Raw genomic sequence first — 17,194 nt, 5'->3', positions numbered from 1 at the left:
TTTATTTTATTTTATTTTATTTTACTTATTTTTTAGGGCCGCACCTGCGGCATATGGAAGTTCCCAGGCTAGGGGTCCCATCAGAGCTACAGCTGCCAGCCACAACCACAGCCACAGTAACACCAGATCCAAGCCGAGTCTGCCACCTACACCACAGCTCATGATAGCCCCGGATCCTTAACCCACTGAGCAAGGTCAGGGATTGAACCTGCATCCTCATGGATCCTAGTTGGGTTCGTTACCGCTGAGCCAGTACGGGAACTCTCAGAGATCCATTTTAAGCCAATGTGGAGCAGAGTCTACGTCTTATCAGTTTATCTCACTTTGTATGCTTCTCCGCTATTGATGTTAACAAGGGAAAATTCCCATTCAATAAATGTGATATCAAGGACCTTTTCGCACATTCAACAACCATCATTGGCTGGTGCTTAAACACTGTGGGGCCGTCAATGTTAAAACTGCCTTTTCTCTTTTTCAGTAAGAGATGCTAAAAACCTTGTACCTATGGACCCCAATGGCTTGTCAGACCCTTACGTGAAACTGAAACTGATTCCTGATCCCAAGAGCGAGAGCAAGCAGAAGACCAAAACCATCAAGTGCTCCCTCAACCCCGAGTGGAACGAGACATTTAGATTGTAAGTCAAAAGTCGTGCAGCCCAGCCTGGGTGGCGGAGGGTGGGATGTGGGGCCCAAGGGAGGAGGGAGGTCCTCTCCCAGGTTCTCTTTCTCCTCCAGCCGTGCCTCATTGCCCCCTTTCTTCCTTCCCTTCTTCCCTTCCATCTGCATTTTTGCATGCAAGCCAAGTAAATATTGGAACTTTTTTTTTTTTAATGTAGTATTGAGAATGTCTTTGGTGTAGGAGAGTGGGTGGGATGGAAACTATCCCAGGCAAATTGTGGGAGAAGCTCTGGGTCTTGGCACACATGGCACACATGGGATGTCACCCGTAGGGTGTGGGGATAACCCCTCTAGGGCTGGGTGCATGGATAATGCTAGGTGTGCAGCCTGCTGGGAGCTCTCTGCCAGCTGCCATGCAGTCTTCCCTGGCTAGTGCTCCATGAATGTGAGGTCACTTCTTGATGCATCTGGGCTAACACGTATGAGATGTGTCAGCCGATATTTATTGAGCATGTATTATGCACCCACCACTGTATTTAGTGATCTAGCAGGGTTAGTCATTTCACCCCGATTTTACCAGTGGGGCTTAAAGAGGTTAAAGAACAGGAATTATTGTGGTGGCTTGGCAGTCATGAACCCCACTAGTATCCATGAGAACGAAGGTTTGATCCCTGGCCTCGCTCCGTGAGTCGGGGATCCGGTGTTGCCATGAGCTATGGTGTGGGCCATAGATGTGGCTCAGATCCTGCGTTGCTGTGGCTGTGGGGTAGGCCGGCAGCTGTAGCTCCGATTCGATCCCTAGCCGGGGAACTTCCATGTGCTGCAGATGCAGCCCTAAAAAGACAAAAAAAAAAAAGGAGGTTAAAGAAAAGCCCAATGTCCCACAACAGATACAGGGTAGAGCTGGATTCTGTGACAGTATGACTCCCCCAGCCACGGGCCAAAAGCGTGATGCCTCGTGGTAACTCCATTCCCTCTTTCCCCTCTCAGGGCAAAACTGGGGGCCCATCGCAGCCTCTGTCAAAGGTCATACCTTAGAACGGACAATTTCCTCCAGACTGGCCCCAGCCAGGTTCTTTTTCTCCATAGATTTCCTTAGCCTTGTCCTCAACACGCATGTGTGCAGACACTCGTGCAACGAAATGGTTGATATCCGTAGTTCTTTTTTTGTTTTTTGGCCACCCCGAGGCATGGAGTTTCTGGGGCCAGGGAGCAGATGCCGTGGCAGCACTGGATCCCTAACTCACTGTGCCAGGTCAGGGATTGAACGTGGGTCCCAGCACTCCAGCAATGCCACCGATCTCATTGCACTGCAGCAGGAACGCCTCCATAGTTCTTAGGGCGACTGTGTCAATAGGATTTCCTGAACGTCGTGGACTCTATTAAGACATAAGGCAACAGCAATAGTTAGAACTATCCGTGTCAGAGCTGACCGAGGTTCTCTGTCTGTTCAAGCCACAGGCTGTAAAACAGGAAAAGCTCTCCCTCCCTGGGGAGCCTGCCTGGGATGGAAACGGAATATGTTTCTTGCAATAGCTTGTAATCTTTAAAAATTCCTACCTTCGGGCTTTGTCCTCTTGTATATTTCATCTGATTGAGAAATCAGCATAACCACCGCTGACTTCTTTTTTCCTCTTTGCAGCCAGCTGAAAGAGTCAGACAAAGACAGAAGACTGTCTGTAGAGATTTGGGATTGGGATTTGACCAGCAGGAATGACTTCATGGGATCTTTGTCTTTTGGGATTTCCGAACTGCAGAAAGCCGGTGTTGATGGCTGGTAAGGAAGATTTTGTTTTGAAACCTATAGTCCAGCTTGGTCCATCAAAACATGGCATCAATGGAGTTCCTGTCATGGCACAGTGGTTAACAAATCCGACTAAGAACCATGAGGTTGTGGGTTCGATCCCTGGCCTTGCTCAGCGGGTTAAGGATCCTGTGTTGCCAGGAGCTGTGTGGTGTAGGTCACAGACCCGGCTCGGATCTGGTGTTGCTGTGGCTGTGGCGTAGGTTGGTGGCAAAAGTTCTGATTAGACCCTCTAGCCTGGGAGCCTCCACGTTCTGTGGGTGCGCCCTAAAAAGACAAAAGACAGAAACAAAACAAAACAGGGGATCAAGGCTGTGAGCTATGGTGTAGGTCGCAGATGAGGCTTGGATCCTGCGTTGCTGTGGGTGTGTCTGTGGCCAGCAGCTGTAGCTCCGGTTCCACCCCTAGCCTGGGAAGCTCTATATGCTGCAGGTACGGCTCTAAAAAGAAAAAAAAAAAAGGATCAAGTATGTTGCACTTTTTCTCCTAAATGTCAAGGACTAAAGCAGAATCACAAAGCAATAACTGGTGGATTGGCTCTGCCTCACAGATACATTTTATTTATTTAGTCTTCATATTAAAGAAAAATGAAGAATTAGTTGCCGATATTTTCAAAATCAGGAAATTTCCCATAAAATTTGGGTCTAAAAGGCAACAAATGAGAACAGTTGAATAGTTAATAGCCCCTTGAGGCAAGACATGGATTTTTTTTTTAATTTATGGCCATACCCATGGCATATGGACGTTCCTGGGCTAGGGATCCAACATAAGCTGCAGCTGTGACCTCTACCATAGTCACAGCAACACCAGATCCTTAACCCACTATGCCAGGCCAGGGATCCAACCTTCACCTCTGCAGTGATCTGAGCCACTGCAGTTGGATTCTCAACCCAGTGCACCCCAGCGGAAACTCTAGGACATGGATTTTCTCTTTGACACAATCCTTACCAGTCCCTATTATTTTATATCTGCCCCCCACTTTACACAATTATATGACTTGACAGGCTTCGGGGCACTAAAATGCCTCTTGCACTTTTATCCCCAAATATGTGTACTCCATTGTCAGATTTGACTCCTTCAGCAGATGCTTCTGCATCATTGGCACTGCTTGCCAAGCTTGACCACGAAAGTGCCAGAAGGTTGCTTTCCTGGTCAGTTGCACTCTATCCTTTGTTCTGGCATTTTTGCTTTGTTCCCTTCTAATGGCAAAACAAACAAACAAACAAAAAATCATGGCCCAGTAGTCCCAACAGAGAGGCTGGATAAAACCCCTTGGCAACCATTTCTTTCCCAGGTATCTGAGAAAAGGAGTAAGAAGAAATGGTCCAACTTAGCACTAGAACTTTGGGAGAAGTAGTGATGGGGGGCTGCTCCTGTCTCTAAGAGACATCGTTTCATTTCTAGAGGGTCCCACTCAGGGCTCTTTCTGTTATAAGTGAAAGGCAATCAAAATCAAACGGATTTAGCCAGAACAAGAATGGATCGTTGGGAGAACACAGCCTTTGCACAGTCCTCTTTACAACCTCCTTGTCTCTCCTCTGCATTTATCAGAGGCTTTTACTCAAATATATGTGGATGGTCCCCTCCGTTCTTATCACTGGAGAGACATCGAGTGCCTCCTGAAGCTTTAGCTTCTACAAAGGGATGGTAAACTTGAAGAAGAATTTACGCAGATGACTAGTCAGTGTCAACAACAACAACAAAAATCGTGGCCCAGTTATCCCAACAGAGAGACTGGATAAATCCCCTTGGCAACCATTTCTTTCCCAGGTATCTGAGAAAAGGAGTAAGAAAAAAATGGTCCAACTTAGCACTAGATCTTTGGGAGAAGTGTGATGTGAAAGAAAGCAGAAGCTGAGAGTACACCAAAAAAACCCACAAAGGTGTGCTAAAGCACAAGTCACAAGTGGTTAAAGACATAATTCTCATAAAAGAAAAAAACGAGCATTTGTCAAAGGTTTCCTTAACTCAGGAAAGAGGAAACTGGGAAGAGGAATGCCTGGTTCCAGAGGTTTGAGAAACTGACATCTGTACGTCTGTAGACAGATGCTGAAGTCACTTGGCTCAGAGAGAAAACTGGCTGTTAACCAGGGCCATAGAAAATCACAACCATGGGGAGTTCCTGTTACGGCTCAGGGGTAATGAACCTGACTAGTATCCATGAGGTTGCGGGTTCGATCCCTGGCCCCACTCAGTGGGTGAAGGATCTGACGTTGCTGTGAGCTGTGGTGTAGGATGCACAGGTGGCTTGGATCCCCAAGTGGCTGTGGCTATGGTGTAGGTCAGCAGCTGCAGCTCTGATTCGATCCCTAGCCTGGGAACGTCGCAACCATGGAGGTTAGCTACCAGCCTGAAGAAGGAAATCTCACCTCGGTTTTCTAAAAGTTTGCATCCATTTTTGCAGAGTTGGGAGGCCATCTGTACCCTACTGGATGGTGAATAATAAATAGCAGTACCAGGCGGAAGGAGATAACTGGAAAATAATTAGAAAATGCTCGAGCATGACATTAAAAGGTCACACCGTCATCTTTTTGCCTTTTCCCCAAATTTTGGATAATTTTTCTTGACATATGGATGATTTGACTTTGCAGGCTCCCACTCCGGGTACTCACAGGCTGCTTGTTCCTTCCTCTTTAAATCGAGTGTAAAGAGGTTAAACGAAAAGAATGCACCATCCCCCCACCCCCGGGGGGTGTGGGGGGGTATAAAGGAGACAGGAGAGTACATAATAATAATAATTATAATAACAATAGCTACTGCTTGTTGACTCTCACTAGATGCCAGGAACTGGGCTGATCCCTTTCCAGGTGCCCTGAAGTCATGCATTGATACAGTATTAAGCAGATGTGCAAAAAAAAAAAGAGCTGCTTTATTTTCTACTGGGGAACTAGACTTTCCTATGCAGTTTTGCGGCCTCATGGTGGCCAAGGAGAAGGGACCTTCACAGTGTGTGGTGGCTTCTGGGCTTCACTGCTGCAGAGTGGCCAACCCTGCTTGGTTGCTGAACCAGTGCCCATGGAGGCAGGGCGTGTTCCCCCCCGCCCCTGCCCCAGCTGTGGGGCATCCTTCTGGCTTTGTGCTGAAGTTCCAGGTCTTGGGTTTGTGGGGTCCACTGGTGAGGTCCTTCTACTCAATACCCTCTTTGTCGCACCCCGTAGCGCCCCCCCCCCCGCCCCCGCTCAGCACCTCCCTGACCCCTCATTGGGGACTCTCCTGCATAGACATCCAGGAGTCCTCCATCTCCCAGCCCTGCAGTTGCTGCTGTGATTCTGTGGTCCTTGTGTAGGTCTCTGCCCAGGGTTCCAGGGAGGAGGGAGCCAAGCCCTCTGCTTTCACTCTATCCTAACCATCCCCCTTCCCATGAGTCTCCAGCCCCCAAAGGGCAGGACTGTCACATCCTACTTCCGGGGCCAGCACCTGCCTTGTCTTCTCCCCTGAAGCAAACAGCAGAGGGCAGGGAGGGTAGGAGGGCTTGGTGCTATGGGACAGTCTGCCGGGAGTGAGCCCAAATGTGACTGCATTTACACTTCGGTCAGCCTTTAATGCTCCCATCAGTTCTGGATGGAGCCTCGTTCCTGGGATCAGAGTAGTTGAGCACTGTGTGAGCAGCACACAGCATCTAAGCGACAGTGCTAAGTGGAGTTTGGGTCCAGGTCTCTGTGATGCTGGCGCCAAAGCCCCTACACAGCGCATCCTGTCTACTGATAACAGGGGTTTGGCAGGTAGCCTGGCAGGTTGGCTTTTCTCACCGGTTGGATGCTTTAGGACGGCAGGTGAATCGCTTTGCCTCCTGCACTCCCGCCTTCTCAGCAGGTATGATTCCATTCATCAGGAATCCTTACAGCACCCCCCCCCCCCCCCCCCCCCGCAGACATCTACCTCTGAGGAGAGTTGTAAAGTCGATGACGGGATAGAAAGGGAACTTTTGCAAAACAAAAGCCTGCTTCCGACTTTGCGGATAAAAAGTCCTCTTTAGATGTAGGGCCAAGAGGATGCTGCCTTACCTTGAAAGGTACCAAATTCTAGACATCTGGGTGCTTGTCCTAGGAATTTTTGTAACCCTATGTGATCTTGGGTAAGGCACATTCCCCCTGCCCCCCGCTGGGAGACTCAGTTTCCCTGTTTGGAAGGGGCCACCCAGCTCTTCTGTTGTTATAATTTAAGACCACGTGGTAGAAATAGCGAAACAGCTGGGAAACCCGCCAGATGTGGTTCACCAGCCCCGGGCCCCTCATCTGCTGCGGTGTCTGTTGCCAAAGCCTCTTCTTTGTTTCTAATTTTGTTTATTTAGGCCGTGTTCTTTCTTTCCCCTTGTTTTTTTTAGAGGTTCCTGTTTTTCCCCTTCAGAGCCTTAGCGCTGGGATTTTTGTATCTATTCTGTGTTTCTGTTGTCTCCTTTCCTGTAGGTTTGTTTGGTGGTTGTCTTTGAATTTCCGTTGACTATTTTGCTAATTTATTCTTTCTCTCTTAACTGACTCGGCTCTTTCAAAATAACGAACAAGCATCGGAGGGAACAAAAATTTCCTGTTTTGATGTGTCGCGTTTGAGCTTTTGCAGCTGACTCAAAGCCTCCACTTGCGTTGTAAATTTTCTGTCTAATATGCTTTTATTTAAGCCTGTTGTAAAGACTCTAGTCTTAGCTTTTTGTTTATATTTGTATTATTAATGTTAAGTGACAATGTTTTATGGCCCAAGAACATGGCCTGGGCAGTTTTTCCTGTTTTTCTTTTCCTCTTCTTCTTTTTTTTTTTTTAATCTCTTTAGTTTCACTTAATGTACAGTCCATGCTGCTAGCTGGTCTGTGGGCATGTCAAGAAAAAGACTGTGTTTACGGTTTGTAGGATATATATTGCCACGTTTATTTATTCCACCTTTTTTATAATATCCAAGCTCATCATATTTTCTTATTCTTTCCTTGATCTAAGTGTTGAATGCTTGTTAAGGTTCTTCCAGTGATTAAAAATGAAACTTTCTTTTTTTTGGTCTTTTTAGGGGCCACACCCAAGGCAGATGGAAGTTCCCAGGCTAGGGATCGAATCAGAGCTATAGCTGCCGGCCTACACCACAGCCACAGCCACGCCAGATCTGAGCCGCATCTGTGACCTATACCAGAGCTCATGGCAACGCTGGCTCCTTAACCCACTGAGTGAGGCCATGTCTTCATGGATGCTAGTCGGGTTAGTTGCCACTGAGCCATGACGAAAACTCCATTTCTTTCATTTCTAATGCTGTTGCTATATGTGTGTGTGTGGTGTCATTATTGCGTATTGGCCAAGTGACTTATTGTAGTGACATAAAGTTACTTTTGCCACAGTTAATTCTTTTTGCCCACGATTTTCCCTTGTTCATGGGAGGCGTTCATTCCTTCAGTGAACATACATGGTGAGTCACCTGTGCACAGAGGAGACTACAGAGAGTTGAAAACACACAAGAATCCTGGGCCTCGTGGACTTTTTATTTTGAGGACAACAAACAAAAATTTTTAAATGAACAAAATAGTAAAAAACAGAGTGTTTTGGAGTGCCCGTCGTGGCACAGCAGAAACGAATCTGACTGGGAACCATGAGGTTGCAGGTTCGATCCCTCGTCTCACCCAGTGGGTTAAGGATCTGATGTTGTGTGAGCTGTGGTGTAGGCCAGCAACTGTAGCTCCAATTGGATCCCTAGCCTGGGAACCTCCATATGCTGTGGGTGCAGCCCTGAAAAGATAAAAGCCAAAAAAAAAAAAAAGAGTGTTTAATGCTGAGGAATGCTCTAGAGAAAAGTAAGCAAGAAACAAGGCTAAGGAATTCTGGGAGGTGGTGGCATTCTGATTTACTAGCGTGCTCAGGAAGGGATTCTCTGAAGAGGTGACATCTAGCCAAGACCTGATAGAGGTGAGGATATGGACCCTGTGGAGATCTAGGGAGAAATCGTCACAGAGAGAATAGCAAGTGCAAAGGCCCTGAGGCAGGTGTGTTCCTGGCAAGTCTGTGGAGCAGTGAAGTGTCTGGTGTGGCTGGAGCTGGATCAGTGAGTCTGGGAGTCTTAGGGTTGAGGGCTGGCAGGTTGAGGGCAGCTGGTAGGATGAGGACAGCCTGTGCGGGCCTTGTACACACATTGTCTTCTGCTCCGAGTACTTTGGGGACCCAAGGAATGAGATCTGGTTTATCTTTTAACCTGTCCACTTTGGTGGCAGAGTGGCAGGTACCTCTTGCCTAGTGGATCATTGCCCGTTTGTCCATATTTAATCGTTCCAAGTCCTCTGGTTTTATGTAACTAGCAACATGCTATTAGATTTTTTCAAAGTTAAAAAACAAAACAAAACAAAAAACCTCATTCTGAAAATCTTTTCCATAGGGAAGTGTTTTCACGTGTTTGGTTTTAATTGCCACATTTCTGTTCTTTTCCTTTGCAATTTCATTCTCCCCCCACTTCTGAACAGATTATCTTATTAAATCATTGTTACTTTAAAATCATGTTTCTTTAAGCTTTCTTTTATTATTAATAGTAATGACGTTTTGGAGTTCCCTTTGTGGCTCAGTGGAAACGAATCTGACTAGCACCCGTGAGGACGCAGGTTCAATCCCTGGCTCTGCTTAGTGGGTTAAAGATCTGGCATTGACGTGAGCTGTTGTGTAGGTCAAAGACAGGGTTTGGATTCTGTGTTGCTGTGGCTGTGGTGTAGGCCAGCAACTGCAGCTCCAATTTGACCCCTAGCCTGGGAACTGCCATATGCTCTGGGTGTGGCCCTGAAAAGACCAATAATAGTAATAACAACAACAACAACAATAATAATAATAATAATAATAACAATGATTTTTGGCCTTATCTCTGTTTCTCTGTCTCTCTCTCCCACACCCACAAATTAAGACTTTGAAACCACACTTCCTGGGTTTGAATTTCTGTTCCACCACTTCCTAGCTGTGTACCCTTGGGCAAATTACTTTGCCTCTCTGTGCCTTCTTTCCTCGTTTGGAAGTAATAGTGGTAATTGAGTCACAGGATTGTTGTGACATTAAATTAATTAATATAAGTGAAGCCCAGGGTCTGGTGAATAGTAAGCACTCAGTAAGTGTTAGCCTTATTACTAATCGAATAATTAACAGAAAACTAGAAGTAAAACAGAAAATATTATCAGACTCTCATTGCTCAGAGATAATCATTCTAGGAAATATAATCTTTGGAGGTTTTTTTTTTTAAATTTTTGTAGCTTTATTTATTTTTTGCTTTTTTTTTTAGAGCCGTACCCGCGGCATATGAAAGTTCCCAGGCTAGGGGTCTCATCAGAGCTACAGCTGCCGTCCCACACCACAGCCACAGCAACACTGGATCTGAGCCATGTCTGCAACCTACACCACAGCTCATGACAAGGCGCGATCCCTGACCCACTGAGCGAGGCCAGGAATTGAACCTGCAGCCTCATGGATACTAGGCGGATTCGTTTCCACTGAGCCACAATGGGACCTCCATATTTGGAGATTTTTCTGTGTGTGTGTGCATGCATGTGTGTGTGTAAAACAAAAGAGAAATCTTACTGTGCATCCTGCTTGGTAGCCTGCATTTTTCACCTAACAACGCATTATCAACCCTTTTCCCTATCATTCAGTAATCTTGGTTTACTGAATGGCAACATCCTTTTCTAATTTTTTATTCTTTTAAATGCAAGTATCGTTAATTTAGAATGTTGTGTTCATTACTGGTGTACAGCAAAGTGATTCAGTTATACTTATATGTATACATTCTTTTTCTTAGTTTCCAGTATAGTTTATTACAAGATGGTGAATATAGTTCCCTGTGCTCTACAGTAGGGCTTTGTTGTTTATCTATTTTATATGCAATAGTTTGTATCTGCTAATCCAGACTCCCGATGTATCTCTCCCCTGCCTTTGAATGGCAACATCATTTTTACTAGCTTCCCATGGTCCATTCTTACAGCTCTGCCTCAACTTACATAATCATATGTGTATTATAAATAGGCAGGGCTTACCTATATAAATAATTCCAGTAAATAAACACACTTATAGTGAAACCTTTGTGCATGGCTTTCATTATTTCCTAATAAATTTCTAAGCTTGGACTCAAAGGCTTTGAGAACATATGCATTATTAAAGCATTTGCCAAAATGTTCTGTCATTTTCTTCAGTCAATTTACATTCTCACAAATGCAAGTGTGAGACTTTTTCATTTCACCCACTCTTGTCAACATCTGGTATTAGAAGTTTCAAAGATGATGCAGAGGCTATACATATTTTGTTACTAATTATACATGTTTACATAATATACATACATAATATACATTATTATGTATACTTTATTTGGTAACATAAACATTTTATTATACATATATTTGTTACCAGTTATGGTGAATGTTTTCATTTGCATATTGTCGTTTTTTATAAGTGAATATGTCCTGTGTTTTGCCTATCATTTCCTTATTACTTTAGAAGAATTTTTTTTTTTTGGTCTTTTTTTTGCCTTTTCTAGGGCTGCTCCCATGGCATATGGAGGTTCCCAGGCTAGGGGTCTAGTTGGAGCTGTTGCTGACGGCCACAGCCACAGCAATGCGGGATCCGAGCCAGGTCTTTCACCTACACCACAGCTCACGGCAATGCCGGATCCTTAACCCACTGAGCAAGGCCAGGGATCAAACCTGCAGCCTCATGGTTCCTAGTCGGATTCGTTAACCACTGCACCACAACGGGAGCTCCTAGAAGAACTTTTTAAGTAACAAAGATAATACTATGTCTTTGCTGAAATATATGCTGCTATATTCCCCTCGGTCATGTTTTAGGTTAATTTTGGTAATATGCATTTTTCTTAATGATATATAAAGTGCTCCATTCTACTCTAATTAATGTAATAAATATCAAGCCAAACGCCAGAGAAAGTTCTCATTTGTCTTCGAGTCCATTAATTGCATTGATTATCTTCTGAATTATCCATCCCAATGTTTACGGTCACCAATGGATTTTAAAATTCAGTAATTCTGTTGTTCTTTTGAAAGTAGTCTTTCCGAAGCTCAGCTTATTCTCTTTTCATAGATGTGTTACCTCTTGAATCTCACCGAAGATGTGAATTCGGTATTTTCTAGAATGTTCTCTCTTTCTTCACCGGTTCTATGCCCTGGGAAGGACTTACTTAGATGATTCTTCATTGTTTCTCTTTACTCGAATGTGTTTTTCGTGTGCCCATCTTTATAGAAGGGTAAACACAGACATGTTGAGTGTCCCTGCTCGAATCTTTCCTATCCAGATGAAGCGAGACTTCATCATTGTGTTTTTTGGGGTTCTTCTGTATCAGGTCGGGGTCCTGGTCCTGCGGCTCTTTGGGAGAGGGCTACAGCTGGAAACAGCTGCACAGCAGGCGAGCCGTACCGCCCTATGAAGGGGCATCTTCCCCTGTTGGTTTTGGGCATCTCAGAGTTGGAAGGGGTGCCAGCTCCTCCTTTCTAATGGGCACAGTTGTCTGTATCCGGAGCCAGTAGTGACAATGTACTGGCCAGAGGGAAGTGCAGTGGGCCGTGTGCTCTGACCCAGGTACTGATGTGTCCCGTGCTTCCTGAGTACGGGTGGGAATCGGTGACCCTCATCTAGTCCCCAGTAGCCTGATCCAGAGCTCTTAGTGGAGTCCTGTTGGGGTCCCCATTGACCGATCACAACTGGTCAAGCCCCCTTGATGTGTAGTTTTCCAAAGTGTGGGACCCAAAATGGCTTAGATGGTACGTGGTTGGGGCAGTGAATGGTGCCAACAAAACTACTCTCTTGTCTGCACTGCTGCAGTTCTTGAGGAGAATGTCTCAGAGGGTGTGGTGTATCCTTAATGCTCTTTAACCCATGCTACTTGCTGAGCTCCCATTTTAATGGGGGGGGGGACAGGTGTTAGTCACAGAGCCTTTGATTAAGCAACACTACCTACTTGGTTTGGGGTGAGTTTGAATTGCATATGTTTACTTTTTAATGGGTGCCTACTGTCTGCTTGTAACAAGTGATACTGGCTTTCTTTACAAGGAAGAGCTGTAACGTGCCCTTTTAAAAGGAATGTTTGTCCTGTTAGGGCTGCTCTCACAGCATATGCAGGTTCCCAGGCTAGAGGGCGAATCGGAGCTGTAGCCTCCAGCCTACACCACAGCCACAGCAACATGGGATCCAAGCTGCATCTGTGACCTACCCCCAGCTCCCAGCAATGCCAGATCCTTAACCCACTGAGCGAGGCCAGGGATTGAACCTGCATCCTTATGGATGCTAATCAGATTCGTTTCTGCTGAGCCACGATGGGAACTCCTAAAATGAATTTATTATTTTAAAAAAGGAGTTAGTAGATGCAAACTATTACATTTAGAATGGATAAGTGACAAAGTCCTACTATATAGCACGAGGAATGTTATAGTATATGTCTCTTGGGATGGAACCTGATGGATGATAAAAATGACAAAAAGGATCATATGACTGGGTCACTTTGCTGTACAGCAGAATTGGACCTAACGTTGTAAATCAACAATACTTTAATTTAAAAATTAAAAATACAATACAAATAAAACAAATCAGTCCGAAGATAAGATTAAAAAAAAAGAAAGGGTTCCATGAAAAGCATTAAGTCAATAATAACACCCCGACTTGGCAAAATCCACACAGGTGGATGGATTTGGCTAAACACGGCTCCATGTTCTCTTACTAGTACTTGAAGTTACAGAACTTCCTGGAAATCCCTGCAGTGTGGATAGCACCCGTCCTGACTTCCAGCAGAGATACAGATGTGCTCTTATTTTCTTATTTCTTTGGGTAATTTCCATGGACATTTGGAAGACGAGCATTGCATGTTAAGTGCGGAGGCATACCGGCTCAAATTGTCATCTCAGCTTTGAGTCACCTATCTCTCTATTTTTAGAAGTGACCCAGGAAGATTTGTGAATGGAGAAAACAATTGTGATGAAAATTGGAGATTTCGGTTCAGAAGTTAGCAGTTGGGTTTTTTTTTTTTTTCTTCCCTCCTGCCTTTGGCAAGACTCTTTTCCTTCCTTCATCTCAGTCTGACTAGTTGGAAACATCTTTGTGGTCTAGAAACAAACGGACAGCATCCTATGTATTATGTGAATATTAATGTCAATTGCAATGCTGATGATGGCTTTTCTCGAGCACCTGCTACATGCCAGGCACCAGGCTCTTCACTTTCCATGCATTGTCACATTTCCGCTTCACAATAGCCCTATGAAAAAGACTTTTATTCCTATTTATAGGAGAAAAAAATCAAGGTTCAGAGGGTCTACCTAGCTTATTCAGTTATTCAAAGAGCTGAAGGCAGAGGAGAGATCTGAACCCACATATAGACTGACTCCAGGGCTGGTGTGTTTTCTCGGGAGGTTGACTGTGGAACACGTTGGGAAGGTTTCTGCAGAAAGTAGTGAGGTCCTACTCTAGCACGGGGAACTATATCCAATCTCTTGGAAAGATAAGAAAAAGAATGTGTATATATGTACAGCAGAAATTGGCATGACGTTATATATCAACTATACTTTTAAAAAAAGATGGGGTAAAATTAAAAAAAAAAAAGACAACAACCAAAGACACATACCGCATGATATCACTTATATCTGGAATCTAAGATATGGCATGAATGGACCCATCTACAGAAGAGAAACAATCTCATGAACATGGAGAACAGACTTGTGGTTGCCGGGGGGTGGAGGCGGGGATGGAGTGGGATGGACTGAGAGTTTGGGGTTCATAGATGCATTTGGAGTGGATAAGCAATGAGGTCCTGCTGTGTAGCACAGGGAACTATATCTAGTCACTTGTGATAGGACATGATGGAGGAGAATGTGAAAAAAAGAATGTATGTATATGTATGACTGGGTCACTTCGCTGTGCAGCAGAAATTGACAGAACATTGTAAATTGACTTTTTTTTTTTTTGGTCTTTTTGTCTTTTTGACTCTTCTAGGGCCGCTTCCACGGCATATGGAGGTTCCCAGGCTAGGGGTCGAATCGGAGCTGTAGCTGCCAGCCTATGCCAGAGCCACAGCAATGTGGGATCCGAGCCGCGTCTACGACCTACACCACAGCTCACGGCAACGCCGGATCCTCAACCCACTGAGCAAGGCCAGGGATTGAACCCACAACCTCATGGTTCCTAGTTGGATTCGTTAACCTCTGAGCCACGAAGGAACTCCTGTAAATTGACTATTAAAAAAACCCAGCATCAATGAGTGAAGACCATCATCATGCCCTTTTGCGGCTGAGGGCTGGGTTGGCAAGGTGGCAGCGTGTTCAAGTGAAAGGGGGGTAGAAACGGTGTGAGCGGAATCCATTGGCCGTGGGAGGTCTTCATAGCATTCTTGCAGAGTCAGAAAGCACTTAAAGGGCAAAAAAAAAATAGATAGAAACATACAGTAATGAATGATATACCTAGAAAATTGTGTGTGTGTCTGTGTGAATGTGTAGATAGAGACAACTTTGCATCCTATAAATCCATTTTTTTCTGATGTGTTTATGATGGCTATAAAAATAGTGTCCCTGGCCACCACCACCCCCACACACACCCCAAAAGAAAAAATCCCCAATACGTATTTTTACATATTGAGTTCCCCTCATGGTGCAGCGGAAACGAATCCGACTAGGAGCCATGAGGTGGCGGGTTCCAGCCTCACTCAGTGGGTTAAGGATCCAGCGTTGCCGTGAGCTGTGGTGTAGGTCACAGGCGCATCTTGGATCCTGTGTTGCTGTGGCTCTGGCGTAGGCCAGTGGCTACAGCTCCGATTTGACCTCTAGCCTGGGAACCTCCATATGCTGTGAATGCAACCCCAAAAAGACCAAAACGGCAACAACAACAACAAAGTAGCGCTTTCTATAGACATTCCTGACTTATCCTGACCAACTAAATGATATTACGTAGAATTTTGAAATTTGTCCTTTCCCTTGCTCCCTTTAGGTTTAAGTTACTGAGCCAGGAGGAAGGCGAGTACTTCAACGTACCTGTGCCACCGGAAGGAGGGGAAGGCAATGAGGAACTGCGGCAGAAATTTGAGGTGAGATGTCTGTCTTTCTGCATCAGTGGGAACCTGTTGAGTCTGCCTCTGTACTGTTTTTTTCTTGTTTATGATGTGTTTTCTACCAAGGCCTTTCATGACCCTGTGCCTTTGCAATGTTGTTCCATCTCCCAGAAAACTCCTATTTATCCTTCAAAACCCGAATCAAATGTCCCCTGCTTTGTGAAGTCATTCCTGCTTCTCTGTCCTCATTCAGGTTTAGACCTTTCCTTAAAGTGTTCGTTCACTGCCCAGGTCATTTTGATGGTGGCTTGGACTGGGATATAAGTCATGGTAGTGGACAGGGTAGTGATGTATTGCAGAAGCTGAGTCAACTAGAATTGCTGGGGGATAGAATCTGGGTCTGGATCTATCAGTGTTTTATCAACAAATGGAATCGTTTGTGCTGGTGACTTCATGAAATACTCAGGGGTGTATCTTCTGAAGATGAAGAAGCCTTGACTTTGACCTTGGGCCATAACCCTGGCTCTGCTTCTAACCCAGATCAGCCTGTTACCTCTGTGGAGGCCAAATAAACCCCACTTCCCAGTATATGTTTATAAGTAGCAGGTGTGTAGGACACTTCCCAGTTTTACAAAGAAACAGTTTTGGGGAAAATGGGTTTGAGTTCTTTCATTATAGATGTATTGAATGATTTTAAAGTCCTTTCATAGGGGAAAACACATTTTGTTCGAAGAAACTTAATATACTGCGTCTGATGGGAAATCATCAATTCTAGATAAGCAATGACGGTCTACTAACTCTGAAAAAAATGTATAAAGTAACTGAAATGAAATCGGCGACTATCATGGTTATTCATCAAGCAATCACACAAGCAAACAGAAACAAAATAGGACCAATTTTACTTGGTTCTGTGAAAGAGGTCCATGGTGCTTTGAGAAGATACAAGCGGTAATGTCACCTTGCCTGAGAGGTCAGGGAAAGTCACCGAGGCAGCAAGTTAACGAAGTAAGGAGCGAAAAAGAGCTTTGCACTCACAGAGCACGTGCAAAGGTCCTGTGGTGGGATGTTATATAGCAACTATGTGACACTGGAAGACCAATGTGGGTAGAGCAGAGAGAGCTATGGATGAGTTCAAGAGTAGGACTGTGCTGACTTTGGCAGGGGTTTTTTCGTTTATTCCAAGGCCACATTAGTGTCCCCACCACCCCCGACCTAGATAGAAATCATACTGGAATGCTGACCCTTGTCTTGAGCCTGTGCCCACCACCCAACCTGGCGATGGTTTGAACCCAGTGTGTCCTCCCTTCATGAAAACAAGTGGAATAAACTTGGCTTTGGGCTTGTCAGTCATTCTCCAAGGAACTTGATCACAGAGATGCATCCTTATAGAGCTGCTCAAGCCCCAAAGAGCTAATGAAAGGGCTTCTCCTCCCAGTAGCTGAGAACTGGACACTGATGAAAAGTAGGATAGGAGGGCAGGCCTTCCAGGAAATCCTCTCTGTCTCCTTTCCTTAACTTTCTGATGAAGTGGCATCCACTTGCTGCCAAGTGAAACATCTGCTCTTGTGGTTAAAAACCAAGGCCAGTGTTTTCTTGTATACAATGAAGTCTCAGAGGTAACAAACCCGACTGGTATCCATGACAACGCAGGTTCGATCCCTGGCCTCGCTCCGTGGGTTAAGGATCCGGTGTTGCCATGAGCTGTGGTGTAGGTCACACAGCTCCGAAGACACAGCTCGGATCTGGTGCTGCTGTGGCTGTGGTGTAGGCTGGCAGCTGCGGCTCCGATTCAACCCCTCGCTTGGG

At 45.1% G+C, this 17,194-nt stretch overlaps 1 protein-coding gene across 2 annotated transcripts in view; it reads left to right on the top strand.

The window, feature by feature from the left end:
- PRKCB (protein kinase C beta) overlaps window positions 1–17,194 on the top strand; it is a 388,950-nt gene that overhangs the window by 264,485 nt on the left and 107,271 nt on the right. For both annotated transcript variants that reach the window (XM_047780291.1, XM_047780292.1), the window contains exons 6-8: window positions 479–635; window positions 2,261–2,395; window positions 15,328–15,424. In XM_047780291.1, the coding sequence (XP_047636247.1) occupies window positions 479–635; window positions 2,261–2,395; window positions 15,328–15,424 (389 nt within the window). The remainder of the gene's footprint in view (window positions 1–478; window positions 636–2,260; window positions 2,396–15,327; window positions 15,425–17,194) is intronic.

Source organism: Phacochoerus africanus, chromosome 5, assembly GCF_016906955.1.
Source record: "Phacochoerus africanus isolate WHEZ1 chromosome 5, ROS_Pafr_v1, whole genome shotgun sequence".
Taxonomy (NCBI): domain Eukaryota; kingdom Metazoa; phylum Chordata; class Mammalia; order Artiodactyla; family Suidae; genus Phacochoerus; species Phacochoerus africanus.
Note: the sequence above shows the minus strand (reverse complement) of the source record. Positions and strands in the feature narration are given on the sequence as shown.